Genomic DNA, 17,398 nt, shown 5'->3' on the forward strand with positions numbered 1-17,398 from the left:
TTATTAAAAACTACAAAAATGGAACAAGTACAAAAAAGAAACAACCCTACCTCAAGGAAAAAGAACAAACTAACACACTTGAACAAGTCTGAGCTTTCTCAAGTCAAATTCTCCCATTAATATGGTCAAAATATGCTCACGTTTTGGACTCAAAAATTGTCCCCTCTCCAAAAATACAGTGCATTTGCCAAAAGAAACCACTCTACAAAAATGAGGTGCACTTGCCAAAAAAAAACACTCTACAAAAATAAGGTGCACTTGCCAAAAGAAACCAGAAGGTTCCAAAACAAAAAATCCTGACATCCAGTACAGATGAACTTTAAATTTTCACTTTTTTTTTGGATAGAAGCTTATGTTTCAGTGATGCTACTTTAGGACTTGATTTCATTCCATCCAGGTCAAGCAGCAACTTCTGAAAAATTTCAAAAGTAAGCTTTAGCTGTCTTGGGTAGCTTAGATTGAGGGCATAGATCACACCCATGAGCACGGCACAAGCCCTTGGTATGTCAAGCCCCTTTAGAACTTCCGTTTCCTCAATCACAATAGTTGCACTGGCTGGATCTTTGTTAAATGTGATCTTCATCACCTCCCCTGCAAGATCTCTACTTTGTGCTTCAGCATCCTGACAGAAAAAAATTTCAGACAGGAGATTTCAGTTAAAATAATCATATTGTTCATTTTAAAAACAGGTCAACACAAACAATGTGCACTTTTAGCTCAAAATTAAACAATACACTGACATGCCAAAGATCATGGGATAGCAGTAAATAATGAAGACTAATATATACATGCATATGCAGTCAAATGACCACCCCTTATGTCTACTCTCTTTGTGGATGTTATCAGTTGCACAGATCATATACAGTGGTGTTAAATGATTGAAAGGGGGTTGTTCAAAATAATAGCAGTGAGGAGTTCAATTGGTGAAGGCATTCATTCTGCAGAAGAACGGGTGTCAATTTTGGCCCTTATTTAATGTAGGAGGGTGGCAAATGTTGCACAGGTTGGTCATAGCACATTTTCTTCTGAAATACTGGGTAAAATGGGTTGTTCCAGACATTGTCAAGTCAAGTCAAGTCAACTTTATTTATATAGCGCTTTTTACAATAGACATTGTCTCAAAGCAACTTTACAAAATCCAGGACCAACAGATATAAAAAACCCCTGTTGAGCAAGCCGAGGGCGACTGTGGCAAGGAAAAACTCCCTGAAAATTACAGGAAGAAACCTTGAGAGGAACCAGACTCAGCAGGGCCCATCCTTCTTGGGTGGCCAGGAGGATACTTTAAATAAATACACGATTTACACAGAGCATACGAACACAGAATTAAATGATCTAAAAGTTATAACTGGTAATAAAGATATAAATAATAATAGAGTTGTTCTTCGCTGTAGTCTTCAATAATGTCTGTAGTGATTTCCTGTCATTCTTGGTGCAATTACTCCAGACCAGTCACATCCGGCAGGAGCAGCATAGTTGTCACGGCAGTCTCGACTTTAATCCTTAACCTCGGCGGGTGAACAGGTTTCCATCAGAATGCCTTTGGAGTAAAACAACAAAGAATGTAGTTAATAATGTACAATGCGAGTTGAGTAAAACAGTTTTACAGAGAGTTTTAGACTCCGGCAGCCCTAATTATTACAGCATAACTAAAAGGGAGAGCGAGCAGGTAACAAGGTCATGAAGGCTTTCACAGGACATCAGCGCCCACCTCTCCTACCCAAACCGGAGTGATTGGACAAGAGAGGCAGAACGACAGCAACCCAACATCCCTGATCACCACAAGTTTCTATGACCAAGAACCCCCAAGCTCTGCGCCTTTGTCTATACTAATCAAAAGCCTGAGAAAATAAATATGTTTTCAGTCTAGACTTAAACATTGAGACTGTGTCCGAATCCCGAATAGAGGCAGGAAGATTATTCCAGAGTTGTGGAGCTTTGTAAGAAAATGCTCTTCCACCAGCTGTGGTCTTTTTAATTTTAGGAACTATAAGTAACCCTGCATCTTGTGAACGAAGTGGACGCGCTGGATTGTAGTGATTAATAAGTTCACTCAGATACTGTGGAGCCAGACCATGTAGCGCTTTATAGGTTAGTAAAAGTATTTTGTAATCAACATCTGGGCTGGGAGTAACAGAGAAAGTGTTTAGGTTTAGCACCAGGTTAGACAACTTGTCTCTTGCAGCTTTAGAGCCAACAAGTAAAACCTCAGTTTTATCTGAATTAAGTAAAAGAAAATTACACGACATCCAGTTTTTTATGTTTACACAATCTTCTATCTTACTGATTGTGTCAGTATCATTTGGTTTGGCTGATATATACAGCTGTGTGTCATCTGCATAGCAGTGAAATTGTATGCCATGTTTATGAATAATTTCACCTAGTGGAAGCATATAGAGTGTAAATAATAGCGGTCCCAGTACCGACCCCTGTGGAACACCACACTTTACTTTTGTAGTTTCCGAGCATTTATTATTTACATAAACAAATTGTGAGCGGTCAGTCAGATATGATTGAAACCAAGAGAGTGCGAGTCCTTTAACACCTACTGTATTTTCTAGCCTCTCCAGTAAAATGTTATGATCGACCGTATCAAACGCTGCGCTAAGATCTAATAGAACAAGAAAAGAGACACATCCATTATCAGAAGACATTAACAACTCGTTAACTACTCTAATTAATGCGGTTTCGGTACTATGATTGGGTCTAAATCCTGATTGAAATTTTTCATGAATACAATTTTCATTCAAATAAGAGCATAACTGTTTGGAAACGACTTTTTCTAATATTTTAGAGACAAAAGGAAGGTTTGAAATTGGCCTATAATTAGCTAGTACATGTGGATCAAGATTAGGTTTTTTAATCAGGGGTTTAATAACGGCACTTTTAAACAATTTAGGTACGTACCCAAGGCTAAGGGATGCATTGATTAATGTAAGCAGGGGCTCTACAATAGCTGGGAGTAAATCTTCAAGTAAACGAGTTGGAACAGGATCGAGTATACACGATGATGACTTAGATGATTTAATCAACACAGTTAGTTCATTTTGGGAGATTGGATTAAAGAAATTTAGTTGGATTAACTCGTTACTATTATCACCAATGCTGCTCGGAGTGAGTCCATACTTAACATTGGCAAGTGACACACTTTAACTCTAAAGTCGTATTTTTTCTATCTTGTCATTAAAGAATTTTAAAAAATCATCGCTGGTACAGTCAGGCAGTATATTAGATTCAGTTTCATTGACGTTTTTAGTTAATTTGGACACTGTTTCAAAAAGGAATCTAGGATTGTTTTTATTTTTCTCTATTAGGGACGAATAATATTAAGATTTAGCTTTTATAAGTGCATGTTTATACTCAGTTAGAGCATCTTTCCAAGCAATCTTATACACCTCCAGTGTAGTGTGACGCCACTTGCGTTCTAATTTCCGTGCTGCTTGTTTAAGTGCGCATGTGTGGTCATTGTACCATGGAGCAAGTTTTTTCTCCCTAATCAGTTTAGTTTTGAGTGGGGCTACGTTATCTAAGGTTGTGCACAGTACGGTCTCTAGGTTTTGAGTTGCCTGATCTAGTTCTTTAGGTTCTGATGCTGATATATTTGGTAATTCTGGTAGGCAGTTTATGAATGCTGCTGCAGTTGCAGATGTAATAGTGCGCTTACATTTAAAACGATGTGGTTGCTGTATATTATTGGACAGGGACACTTAGTAAATTAGTAGGGAGTGATCAGAAATTAAGTCATTCTGTGGTACAATTTCCAGGTTGTCTATGTTTATACCATAAGTAAGTATTAAATCTAAGGTATGTTTACAGCGGTGAGTGGGTCCTGTCATGGCTGGATTACTGACCGGGCCAGTGGGGCCAGCGCCCAGGGGCCCTTGAGGTCAGGGGGCCCCGGGGGGGCCCTGGCCCAAAACATTTTGCGATGCCTATCAACATTTATGATACAATATATTTTTATTTCCGAGGGCCCTCCATTTTAAGGATCCTCTGACTATTAGGGACTTTGACCCCAGGGCCTCTTGGGGGCCCTAGCCATGCTTTTGGGGCCCCTAGCCATGCTTTTGGACCCTAGCCATGCTTTTGGGCCCTAGCCATGCTTTTGGGGCCCCTAGCCATGCTTTTGGGCCCCTTATGAAAAAGGATGAGGCGTTGTGGCACTGCTCTGACTTCGACTTCTGGCTATTAGGGGTCCTAGGAAAAAGGGGGGCATATTTTTAGAGGGCCCTGGTTATGAGAGCAAGCTACCATATTTCATAACAGACGTTTTGTTGCAAATATGCGATTCAGGCCCTTACTTAATGTTTCAGAATTTGTATTGTTTCAAAATTATTATGTTCAATTTCTCTTAAGCGCAGAGACACAAATTAATTTAGCAATTTTGCAATTATTTAAATTTAAGACAAGCAGTTTGTCTGATGAATGCTATCTTTGACACCGATTAAATTGAGTGAATTTGGCCAAGGGTGTGATTTCACTTATGTGAAAACAACAAGCCATTTGGCTAGTTTCATGTTTCCCCTTTAATAAACAACAGTAAAGAGACCAGTGGTCACTCTAGCTCTAAAGGAATGCATGAAAGGAAAAGTGCCTTTTCATACAACAGAACTGCAAGCTAATTTTACTGAGTAGCACAATTTTGGTTTGGTGACAGATGATGAAACAGCAAGTGTAACCCTGATATTTTGTTTGAGGATTATTTATTGGAAAACATATTTTATTCAGCTTTTTTTCAATGACTATTCAATGACAGTTTGACATGACTTGACATGTTTCAAGGCAGTGTGAAGGGGTCTCGACAATAATTAAACTTGATTTAATATCATTAACACAGCATTTTTAATATACTTAAAACCTTCCCCCTGTCTCCCTCTCCATGCCTCTCTCTCTCACACACACACACACAAAACAGCATTTTTTGTAGTAGATAGTGGCTGCCCCTCCCCCACTCTCTCACTCAGTGGTGAAAAATTGTTACATTGCCCTAAATTCCCACGGGGGCTGAGCCAATCAGGTGTTGCGAGAACTTCCAAGTGAATATGCAAGATCTATATAAAATCCCCTGCCAGTATCAAAACTCCTCACATTCAGACAGTTCAGCTTGCGAACTTGCTCTGTGCTTTTACTACAACTTTTACCTTGCTATTACCAGATCAGCAACCAACAGCCTTTTTAAAGGCTCATTGCCCTTTATACTGCATTATATTATTTTATAATATATATAAATATTTTTATATTATATTATACTATATTATATTGCATATATTCTGTTACATTCTTTTCATAGTCTTTTCAAAAGCTTATATATTATATTATATTATATTACATGATATAATATTATATTACTATATATAATACCTGTATATTAAACTTTGAAAGGTTCACAGCCTTTTTCAAGGCTAGTGTAACGTTGCTAACTAGCAACTCACAGCTTTTTAAAAAGCTTATTGTTATTTGCATATTACATTATTGATAATAGTAGAAGTGTAAGCTTTATAATATTAGTACATACATACAATACATTTACAATAACAACAATTTATAGCTAAATAGTTATAGGTCAGCCTTTTTTTATTACATATTGTATCTGGTTCTACAATTTTGTGATTGTATTTTTTTCCTGAACATACAACATAGTAAGTATTGGATAGGAATAGGAATTTGCAAGACAAGCTTCTATATTTGCATCTTTAGAAACACTTGCCATTAATAACATAGATCCCAAACAAAAAAGTGGTGCCTCAAAAAGAAAAGCAAAAAAGATTAAGGAAGCAAATCAGGCAGATTTCCTGAAAAGCGTTCCTTTGATCTCAAACTTCTTTGAGAAACCGCTGGATATGAGTGAGACAATTATTGCTAATGTTAGCAGTGATCAGAGTTCTAGCAATGAAGATGTAATCACCACTGGCTTAGTGTCACCTGTCAGTGACTATGTACCTTTGCAGACCCAGTCAGGTGCAGAGCAGGAATGCCAGCCCTGCCAGGCTACCACAGACCAGCAGCAGAAAGACCATGAAAGGAAAGTTGCAGGTGTGTCAGACCCACAATCAGACCAGCCAGCTGCATCGTGTGAGTGTCGTTTTTCAAATGAGGAGGGCAAGGACCCCAACTCCTGGTGTGAAACGGTCAACGACCCTGCTTTATGGCCCAGTACCATTACCGACCAAGCCAAGACGATTCTTGTTAGTAGAGGAGAAGCTGCATTTCAAAACAGAAGTGCTAAGTACCCAGCCTCAGTCAGGGATAGAGGCATTGGGGGTACCAGTAGGAGCTGGCTGTGTGTATTGTTTTGCTTGCAAACTGTTTTCCAGTAAGCACAATACTTTTGTTCATGGATTTTCTGACTGGAAACATTCAGAGCGGATTGGTGAGGGAGAGTGGAGCATAGGGCTTGCATGCTAGCATTATATAATCGCTCCAGAGGCACAGCAACAATTGATTCTGATATTGTCAAACAAATTGATGCAGAAAGACAATACTGGCGGGAAGTTTTGAAAAGAGTTGTTGCAGTCATCCAGTTTTTGGGGGAGAGGGGACTTGCTTTCAGGGGAGATGATGAGCTATTAGGATCAGCCCACAATGGTAATTTTTTGGGCATCATAGAACTCTTAGCCAAATTTGACCCATTCCTAGCTGAGCACCTCCAAAGGTTTGGAGGTAAGGGAAAAGGTTCTGTGTCCTACTTATCATCGACAGTGTGTGAAGAATTTATCCATTTGATGGGACAGAGAACAAAGCAGGCAATTGGTAATGAGATCAAAGAATCAAAATACCCGTCTGTTATAGTTGACTCCACTCCAGACCTTGCTCATGTGGACCAACTTACTTTTATTTTCAGGTTTGTTAATAATGACGGTCAAGTAGTTGAGCGTTTTCTAGCTTTTGAGCCTATTGAAAACCATAGTGGGGACAGTTTGGCAGAGTGTGTCGTTGCTATGGTGGAGAATCTGGGCCTAGACTTATCCAACTGTAGTCATATGATAATGCAAGTAACATGTCGGGAAAGTACAATGGAGTCCAAGCTCATCTTAAACAAAGAAACCCTTTGATTTGTTATGTCCCCTGTGCAGCACATTCACTGAATTTAGTTGGTGTCAATGCTGTTGACAGTAGCCCAGAAGCTGGACGTTTTTTTGACTTTGTACAGGCAATGTACACATTTTGTGCATCATCTACACACAGGTGGGGAAAGGTTTTCTGTGATACTGATATCAAACTCACACTGAAATCACTGTCAGGTACTCGATGGAGCGCACGAGCTGAGTCAACTAAGGCTCTTTGGAAATATTATGCACAACTGAGAGAGGCATTGAATGATATGTCTAAAGATATGGAGGAGAAATGTGTAACTCGAAGTGAAGCCTCTGCACTCTGTGACAAATTGGACACGTTGGAGATGGCCTTCATGGCATACTTCTGGGACACAATACTACAGAGGTTCCAAGCCACAAGCCTGCAGCTGCAGAAGCATGATATTGACATATGTACAGCTACACAACTTCTCTTGTCTTTACGAGACTTTGTGGCAGCACAGAGAGATAACTTTGAGGTGTTTGAAGGGGCAGCTTTAAATGTCACCACTGCTGTCTCCCAAGAGTACAGGCATGACCTCCAGCGTACAAAGAAGCGCAAAATTATGTCTGATGATAGTGCAGAGCCAGGTGTAGCATTTAACGGAAAGGACAAGTTTCGGATCGAAACTTTCAATGTTGTCATTGACAAACTTGTGTCCTGTCTCAACCACCGTTTGAATGCATACACACACTTAACTGAGCTATTTGATGTTCTTTTCATGCCTGACAATATGTCCAACAGTGAGCTCACTTTAAAGGCTAACTCACTCGCTGCAGCATATCCTTCAGATCTGAACATGAGCCTGGCAGATGAATTGATACAATACAAATCATTCATAACAGAAAAAGAAAAATGTCCTAGTAAAATGACTTAGACTTTTTTTGACTGTGCCTATCACAAATTGTGAAGAGGAGCGTTCATTCTCCAAACTGGCTCGTATTAAGAATGAACTCAGGATTAGGATGCGCCAAAACCGCCTGAACTCACTGTCACTTCTGGCCATTGAATCAGATTTGGTCAGACAGCTTAATTTTGATGAATTAGTGGATGACTTTGCAAGAAAGAAGAGTAGAAAGAAACTTATATAAAATAGATTCTTGTGTTAGGGTTAGTTATTGACAGGTTGTTTAATGTATTAATTTATTTATGTTTTTGGAGGGGGGGGGGGGGGCGCGGGGGGGGGGGGGGCCCTGGGCAACTCTTTGCCCAGGGGCCCAGACTATCCTTAATCCGTCCTTGCTTCTGGGTTGTGGGTTTAGTGGCAAGCACCACAAACATTACATGAGGTAATATTTGTGATGGTCATCCTGATGACCTGTATGAATCTCATGAATAACTGATGACACTTGTACCTTAATTACTAAAAAAATTAATATATTGCTCCTGCATTAAGGCATACATTAACAGTGGTGGACAGTAACTAAGTAAATGTAACTAGTTGGGTGAGTTTTTACTTGAACTCCACCACATTTGGTAGTCAAATGTCTTACTTTTTTCTCCACTACATTATGAACAATCAGTGGTTCCTTTTGGTTTATGTGTGAATAAAAACGTAACATTGTCAAAATGAAGGAAGCGTGAAGCGATCACACCAATCAGTGTTTTGTTCTTATGATAATTTTAATAAACATTAGTGTCAGATTAATGAATGACACTAGAGTCTTTTCACCTAAAATGAGTTGATTAGAGTCTTGTTACAGAAATGATAATAAAACATTAGAGCCATAATAAATCATGCTACTTTTACTTTCATACTTAAGTACATTTGAAGGTAAATACTTTAGTACTTTTACTCAAGTGGAGGTAAAGAGTATTTTTACGTTTACTACTACTTTTACTGGAGTACTATTTGACCTTGGCTATCTCTACTTTAACTCAACTACATGGTTTGTGTACCTTGTCCACCACTTACATTAGACAAAATAAACTTGTGCATATTCATAATGAATTCATTTATGTATTACATGTAGGAATCAATTATTAATCACTCATGAAATAAGACATGAATTAATGCTATTTCATGTACCCTTACTATAATGTTTCTGGTACGGTAGTGTGTTTATGAATCTGTTCATTCAATGCAGGCAAACCTTATGAATCCAGCCACATGGCTTAGTGTTTAGCCAAAATTATTATTATGAATCCTCAGGAAAGTGAAGGGAGGTTAGTTTATGCAAAAAAAAAAAAAAAACTCTTATGCAAAAAAAAAAAACTCTTTAATCTCTATACTGTATATTGTCTCTACTACTTAATGACATTGCATTATGTAGTGTATGCTAATATAATGTACTGTGTGTTAACAAGAACGACCTATTAAAAAGTCATATACCAAATTGACATTAAAGCAGATGCAGTAAATGTGAAGGCAGTTGAAAATACCCAGAAATTGTACACATTTTTATTATTTACCGTTTAATATTTTATTCACTGCTGCCTGTCCCACATGAGAACATGAATATTAATAAATAAATAAAAGAAGGTAAAGTATTACAAACATGGGAAGCTACCCAGATACAGTGTGTATGACATATTCAGATATAATATTTAAAAAGAGGAAAATTCTCTTAAATCGATAAGATGGGTGGCTCTTAAAAGAGCCGTTGGTTTGCCAAAGCGACGAAGGCGCTTTACTTGGAGCTGGTGTACTTGGTGACGGCCTTGGTACCCTCGGACACGGCGTGCTTGGCCAGCTCACCGGGAAGCAGCAGGCGCACGGCGGTCTGGATCTCCCTGGAGGTAATGGTGGAGCGCTTGTTGTAGTGAGCCAGACGAGAGGACTCACCAGCGATACGCTCGAAAATGTCGTTGACGAAGGAGTTCATGATACCCATAGCCTTGGAGGAGATACCGGTATCAGGGTGGACCTGTTTCAAGACCTTGTACACGTAGATAGCGTAGCTCTCCTTCCTGGACTTTCTGCGCTTCTTGCCTCCTTTGCCGGCAGTCTTGGTGACGGTTTTCTTGTAGCCCTTCTTGGGCGCGGCCTTGGGTTTTTTAAATAAACTTTATTGAACAAATTTTCATCACATTACAAATATCATTTACATAATAAACATACAGTTATAATTCATTAATTGATACATTTCATGCAATAATACAAATATTTACATCACTGTTTGTCTAAAGTCCATTGCTATGCGTTTAGATTTAATTTTTTCATGCATTTCATGATCATCATTTCACAATCAATATACACATTTTCATTTGTCATTTTACATCGAGTTTTCCATATTTGATTCACCACTACAGCAATCACAATACAATACAAAAGTCTTTTCCCCACATAATTTATCAAGGTTAAAGCCACCATAAACAACATTTTTCCTAGACAGTCTATCTAATCCCAGGTCCTTAAAACGATTCCAAATTTCTTTAGAGCGTTGACAATCTACTAGTAAATGCCCAACTGTTTCATTTTCACAAGATGGAGAGTGCAGGGGTGGATCATCAACTCACCACATTGACAATGGACTATGTGCGGCTTAAGGACTGCGTTTCGGACACAATCCTCTGCAGCACTGGGGCTCCACAAGGAACAGTCCTGGCCCCATTCCTCTTCACCCTTTACACCGCGGACTTCACCTACAACACAGCAACCTGTCACCTTCAGAAGTTCTCCGATGACTCGGCTGTCGTTGGCTACATCCTGGATGGAGACGACAGTGAGTATAGGGAACTCACCAAGAATTTTGTGGACTGAGGAGAGATATCGCAGCTCCTTTCTTCCTTCTGCTGTCAGGCTATACAACCAGCATGGCCCAAACGTAGACAATTACCATCACAATAATTCACTTGGTTTTTAGTACAATAATCCACTTGGTTTTTAGTACTTCTCTGTGCAATTACTTTTAAATTATGTGCAATACTTGCTGTACCTGCTGTACTTTGTGCAATATTTTTTAATAACTGTGCATTTGGTTAACTTCATCTATAAATACTGTTTATATTTTTGTAATTTTTACTTTTATAATTTTTTTGTAACTTTGCACTTTACTGCTGTACTTTGTGCAATATTTCTAATAACTGCAATATTTGGTTAACTTCCTCTATAAATACTGTTTATATTTTTGTAATTTTTACATATTCTTACTATTTAGTATATGTGTACATACATGTAAACATTTTGTAATTTTCTATTTTTGTATTCTTGAAAGCTGCTGTAACACTACAAATTTCCCCCTGTGGGATAATAAAAGGCTATCTTATCTTATCTTTCTTTGCAGTTTGGCATTGGACATAAGTTCGTTTTAACAAAGCAACTCCACTTTACTACTGCGCTCTCACCGGTAATCTACCTAAAGCTGACAACCACATTGTATCTTTCATTTTTCTAGATATTATTTTATTTTGTAGTAAATCTATTAGATTTTCATTTTCCTCTTTTGTACAGTCTTTAAACTGTATCAAACCATTATAAATGCAATTCGCAATTTGTTTGTGAATTATTGTATTGGACTGAGTGAGCCAATTTATTTCCAAATGTCTATATTTTTCAACAAAGTCGCCATATAAAAGTTTATAGTAGGGGATATTTTTTCTTTTCTTCCCTCTTAGTTTGGCCCGTTCATCAGTATTCCCTAACCAAGATGCTTTTCGAGCTAAGCTTAAACTAATATGTTTGCAATAACTAATTTTAAGCTTTATCCCAAAATTGGTTGCTTCTAGTCCTCCATTCTTTTTACCTTTATATAGGAATTCTCTTTTAACCATTTCAAAATTTCTATCCCATATTGTTCTGATACAATTTTTTTTCAATTTTGTTATTATATTTTGCGTTGGTGGAAATACAATGGATAGAAACAATAATTTTGCTAATATAAAAACATTAATAACAAATTTATTTTTGCCTCATAACTTGTTTTCCAATTCATAAATTTTTTGGACTATCGTACATGTCCATTGTTTCTATACCATGATTAAAAACTGATCAGATTAAATCAGACCAATCATCAGACAATAACAAGTAAAATTCAGCAGAAAAACCGTCGGAACCTGGAGATTTTCCTTTGTTTAACGAAGCGATAGCTTTGCTAACTTATTCTTTGGTGATTTTCCCAACAATTTCTTAAAAACGTACATTTATTCCTTGGATCGTTTCTCCTAAGAAATTATTTACATCACTCTCATTAGTGTTTTTTTTTTATACATTTCTTTAAACAATTTTACAATTTCATCGGCTATTTCTTTTCCATCGGTTACTATTGAGTTATTCCCTGCCCGTATTCCTTTAATATTTTTTGTTTCTTTAAGTTCTTTATATTTCTTAATAAGATTATGTATATTACAATCAGTATTTTCAGGCCCTTCATAGCCACACATTACTTTTAAGCCCTTGCGGTAATCGCAGTTCAATTTATCATTTTTTTCTATAAGTTCATCTAGTTCTGTTAAGTCTTGTGGAGTTTTGTTTATTTTTGTTTTGTTCTTTATATAATTTGTTTTGATTTAGTTCTTTACATTTTCTAATCAGCATATTTTAAAGCCAATTTTTTTCTTAAGATTTGCCATAATTCAAAATAAGATTTAGAGATAACATCTGAATCTCTGCATACATTTACCTCCTTTTTTAATTCATCTACGAGTAGTTCATTCTTCAGGCATTTCAAATTTAATTTCCAATAACTTTTTCTAATTTTCGCATTTAAAATAATTTTACAATTTACGACTAAATGATCTGAATTTATTATTCTGTTTTGCATGCAGGCCATGAAACACATCACCAGTTAATAGAAACTATGTTTGGCCTATAACCCAACCCACCCTCTCACACACCCTTTTTTTAAACCACAGCTTTTCCTCCACTATTCATTTTGTAACTTTACATATCATTATTTTTACTTATTTTACAACCGTTTCATTCATATACTCATTCATTAATCCATTTATCCATTAAGCATTTATTGCATTCATTCACTCATTCATTCCTTTATTAATTCATTACATTATGTACAGATGGTGGTTTCTACCAAATATCACAGTCACAAGTGGGAAAACATTCTTTCCCATACATATACTGATATTATATATTATTATTATCATTATATTATTATTATTCGACAAATGCAACTATATTTACATAAAAACATTAAGAAGTCCGTTAAGAAGTACATGATTAAATATTTGACATTTTAGACGTTTGTACAAGATTGAAGTAAACCTTCTGCTTTCATAGCATTTGTGACTACCGTCCTTTAACTGCGTCCTACGTCAGCGATGACGTAGCCACAGGAACTACGCTTCTAACCACACATCTACAGGTGTAGTTGGAACTACACAACTTTACCACAGTAGTTGCGAACGTTCGTTGGAACTATGCTTTTGAGAAACACCTGTGTCGTATAACGATGTTTTGAACTACACAGTAGTTCGAACTATGGTTTCGGGAAACACTTGCATCGCAACTGCATCGTAACTGCATCGTAACTGCATCGTTCCAACTATGTAAGTTGCTCTACCAACTCTACCAATGTAAGTATGCTTTTGGGAAACGCACCCCTGGTTATTCTAAAAGGTAAACCATCAACTCTGTTTTCTTTATCTGTTATGACATTGAAGTCTCCCATTAAGATAATGTTATGACTGCCTAGTAACAATTCTTTAATTTTTTTAAATAGCTGTATTTTTTAAACTGTCTTGTACTGTGTATATATTTATTAATCTTTTTTTTTTTTTCTAAAATGCAGTCAATTACTAAAAGTCGACCTGGTATTAAATCTCTTCTTTTAATAAAATTCACCTGTTTTGTTTTAAAGAATATTCCGATACATCCGCTAAATCCTCGCCTACAGAGATTACAGATTCACCTATGTTCCGTGTTTGCTGTACGTTTTTTATATCGTCATGAGTTTTTAATCTTAATTCCTGAAGAAATATAATATCTGCCTTTAATCGTTTTAGCTCATCTAATTTTTCCGTTCTATTTTTTTTCAGTTTGTATTCCTCTTACATTATAAATTATAACATTAATCCCCCCAATCATTAAATAAGTGGGTGTACATCTCACTTATCTTTTGGTCTCTTAGTTGTCTCTGTTGGGGATCTTATACGTTTTCCGGTTTTGGTCTTAGGTTGTTGAAGGTTCGATCTTCTCTCTGAATTCGGTAATTTGTCCGCGTTGATTTCAGTATTTGTTTCCATATCCTCCGTTTTTTCGTTATTTTTTTTAAAATTGTTCTTTGTAGTCGTTTGTTCGATGTTTTCCGTTTGTTTTTGTGCCGGTGTAATGTCGATATCCGTCGTCTCACTGCTTTCGCTGTCGCGGTCGTCTTCTTCATCACTGCTATCCACTTCGTCGCTGCTTGCTGAATAGGATGTCTCTTCCTTACTGCTGTTGGATTTGTTATTCACTTGTTCTTGTTGTATCTGGTCGTCGTTGTCAGGTTTATCACAAGCTGGAACTTTAGTTTCGGGTGCGTTGTAGATTGTAAATCTTGTAGATTTGGATGATTTTGTAATGCTTGTTTTCTTTCCTTCTGTAAAAGGTTACTGTAAGATTTAGGACACGTGAAATATGAAAGGCCGCTTTGCCCACACAGTCCGCATTGTTCTACATCTCCACAATCTTTAGCTTAGTGTCCAAAATGTCCACATTTCCAACATTTGGTTTTGTCACAGTCCTTTACCAGATGTTGAGTGGAGTTTGACATGAACTATCAGATCTAGTAAAGTCAATTCGATCCTGACAAATAATTCTAAATGTATCTTGCATATGATACTCTTCCATAATTTGTTTTAGAATTTTTCCTTCCTTGCTTAATTTAAGGGGTTTATTTTATTTTTCATCGGTAATTGTATTAAAATCACCACACACTATAATATAAAACCCTACACATAATAATGCCTTAACTTAATTAAAAAAAAGAATTTTCTTAATTTTGTCTTGAGCCGTGTATATATTTATTACTCTGATTTTTTTTTATTAAACCAAAACAAATCAAAAAAACATTAACCATACCTGGAATAATTTCTCTTAATTGAATAACTTTTACATTTTCTTTATAAAACATTATTCCGATACAGTCAGCTTTACTTTCCCCGATTGAAAGGAAACTCTTATTTTTATACCACAAACTTTGTACGTCTTTAACATCATTTATATTTGAAAGCCGGGTTTCTTGCGCACATAAAATATCAACATTTTCCCTTAATAATGCTTGTATCTTTTTAAATCTATTAGAAGCTGACTGAATTCCTCTTACATTGCAAGAAGCAACTAATAAACTGTTAAAGGACATTCAATATTATATAATTTTTTAACTTTCCTTTTAGCCTTTTTAATAACAAAAATGTCATTACCTTCAGTCTCTTCCGAAGAATTCCATTTCCGTTTGTCGTTGCTGTTCGATATTCAAAGGCCTTTGTTCCTGTGCTTGTGTGCTCCAAACTTCGACCCTTCTTGTTTCGGTGAAGTTCCTCTTTTCTTCCCATGAAGTTTTAAGGAAGAACTGCGTTTCTCTTGCAATCCTGGCCGTATATCCTTAGTTTCTTCATTACAAATACGTAAGATATCCAAAACAATGTTGCAAGGCTCCAAGGGAGTAGAGACGTCCAAATTCTGTTAAATTATTTTCCGTGGAACCTTTTTTTTCTACCTCCGATGATGAAACTTCACTTAACTCCTCTCCCGACTGGGTTGTAGATGAAACATCACTGCCGGATGAACCACTGCTGCTGTCCTCAGTTGATGATGTTTCACTGCTGTCGTTATTACCAGTTTGCCTTGAATCTTCAACATTCTTATTTTCTGTAACAGTCCCATTCTCCTCAAAGGTTGTGTTAATAAATGGGTTTTGATTTATTTCATTTCGTTGTTTATCCTCTGTCTGTGACAATTCATTAAAGTGTCATTACTGTTATGGGTTTCAGGTTAAATATTTTTTCACCAGTCTCAAAGGTTGTTGATGATTGCACACTTTCAGCAAGGGTTTCCTTTTCTTCTGTGTAATCGTCTTCGTTTTTGCCTAAGTTTGTCTTTAGTTAGCATAAGAATTGGGGCACATAAAGAAAGTGTGACCCACAGTTCCACATAAATTGCAGTGCTGTTACAGTCTTTGGCTTTATGTCCGAAACAGCTACATTGCCAACATTTTACCTCCTTACATTCTTTGGCAATATGATGAGTTGCTTGACATATATAACATCTGGAAGTTTGGCCTTGGTAGATAATTTTTCCATTGTACGGACCCAGTGAGATGTTGTTTGGAATCCCTGTCTTGGTTGTTGAAATCTTTCTTAATTCTCACTTGATATTTCCTAATCCCATACCAAATTTTTTCTTTTTTTCTTTTTTTTTCTTTTTTCTTTTTTAAATGACTTTATTAAACAAAATTTAAACACATTACAAACACACGCAGATCAACGACTTGATAAATAAGCACATATTACATCAGTTCAATATAAATAATACATTTCCAAAGATATTATTATGAGAAAACATACGTAATTCGTCTATCTATTCTAATAATTTGTTGTAGAGATACGTTTCGTCACTCAATCCGAATGACTTCTTCAGTCTATACAATTTTTTTATGTATATATTCTGTCAATTCTTGTATTAACTAATTTGTCCAATCGTGTAAAACCCATTCGATTTGGATAAACCTGTTCGAAAGTCTTAAGTTTACCCGCTTCACAAATCTTTAATAGATTGCCCTCTCTGCTTATCTTTATACAGCATTAAATCAGTAATTGTGTTAAAATCTCCACATAAGATTACTGGAAACACGATATTTAACAATTCTGATATTTTATGAAAAATTCTTATCTTACCTGAACGATCTGAAGGCGTGTATATATTAATTACTCAGAATTTTTGATATTGAAGAAAGCAATCAACTAAACAGGTTGTTTAAAAAAAAATACCCACCCCATCACCTTTATCCTCTCCAATAGACAAAAGGCATTTATTCGGTGACCCTAATTTTTGCACTTTATTTATATCATTTAAGCTCTTTGCACGGTACAATTTATAATTTATACTTTACATTTATCTATCTGTCTGTCTGTCTGTCTGTCTGTCTATCTATCTACGAAAATACTATGTGCACTAGTAAAAACATATTAATTGTTTGTTGTTGGTATAATCCACGGGAACTAAGATTTAGAAGATAATATTTTTTAAACATTATTTTCTTGGTATCAAGGATTAATAAATCAATTGTTCATCAATTAGATATTTCACTGCCATTATGAAAAAGATAAAAGAAAGAAACAAAGATTATTTTCATGGGATTCGAACCCCCACTCCCGCAAACGCGTTACACTGCCTTCATTAGTATATCTTCTTGAGCCACAATGGACTGATACGGAGTTGGGAATTTAA

At 36.4% G+C, this 17,398-nt stretch overlaps 1 protein-coding gene across 1 annotated transcript; it reads right to left on the reverse strand.

Moving 5' to 3' along the window:
• Window positions 1-9,702: 9,702 nt before the first annotated feature.
• On the reverse strand, window positions 9,703-10,208 carry LOC134334242 (histone H2B-like). The gene is made up of 2 exons (XM_063016480.1): window positions 10,186-10,208; window positions 9,703-10,080 (listed from the first exon to the last, which is right to left on the reverse strand). The coding sequence occupies exons 1-2, from the start codon at window positions 10,206-10,208 to the stop codon at window positions 9,705-9,707; spliced, it is 399 nt and encodes a 132-aa protein (XP_062872550.1). The 3' UTR covers window positions 9,703-9,704.
• Between the last annotated feature and the right edge of the window lie 7,190 nt (window positions 10,209-17,398).

Source organism: Trichomycterus rosablanca, chromosome 20, assembly GCF_030014385.1.
Source record: "Trichomycterus rosablanca isolate fTriRos1 chromosome 20, fTriRos1.hap1, whole genome shotgun sequence".
Taxonomy (NCBI): Eukaryota; Metazoa; Chordata; class Actinopteri; order Siluriformes; family Trichomycteridae; genus Trichomycterus; species Trichomycterus rosablanca.

What these genes read in the sequence shown, in the direction of transcription:
- LOC134334242 (XM_063016480.1), bottom strand. Translation starts at nt 10,208, where the DNA reads ATGGACTTTAGACAAACAGTGAT. An exon ending in GACTTTAGACAAACAGTGAT is followed by an intron (nt 10,081 to 10,185) that starts GTAAATATTTGT and finishes TGTTCAATAAAG; the next exon opens with TTTATTTAAAAAACCCAAGG.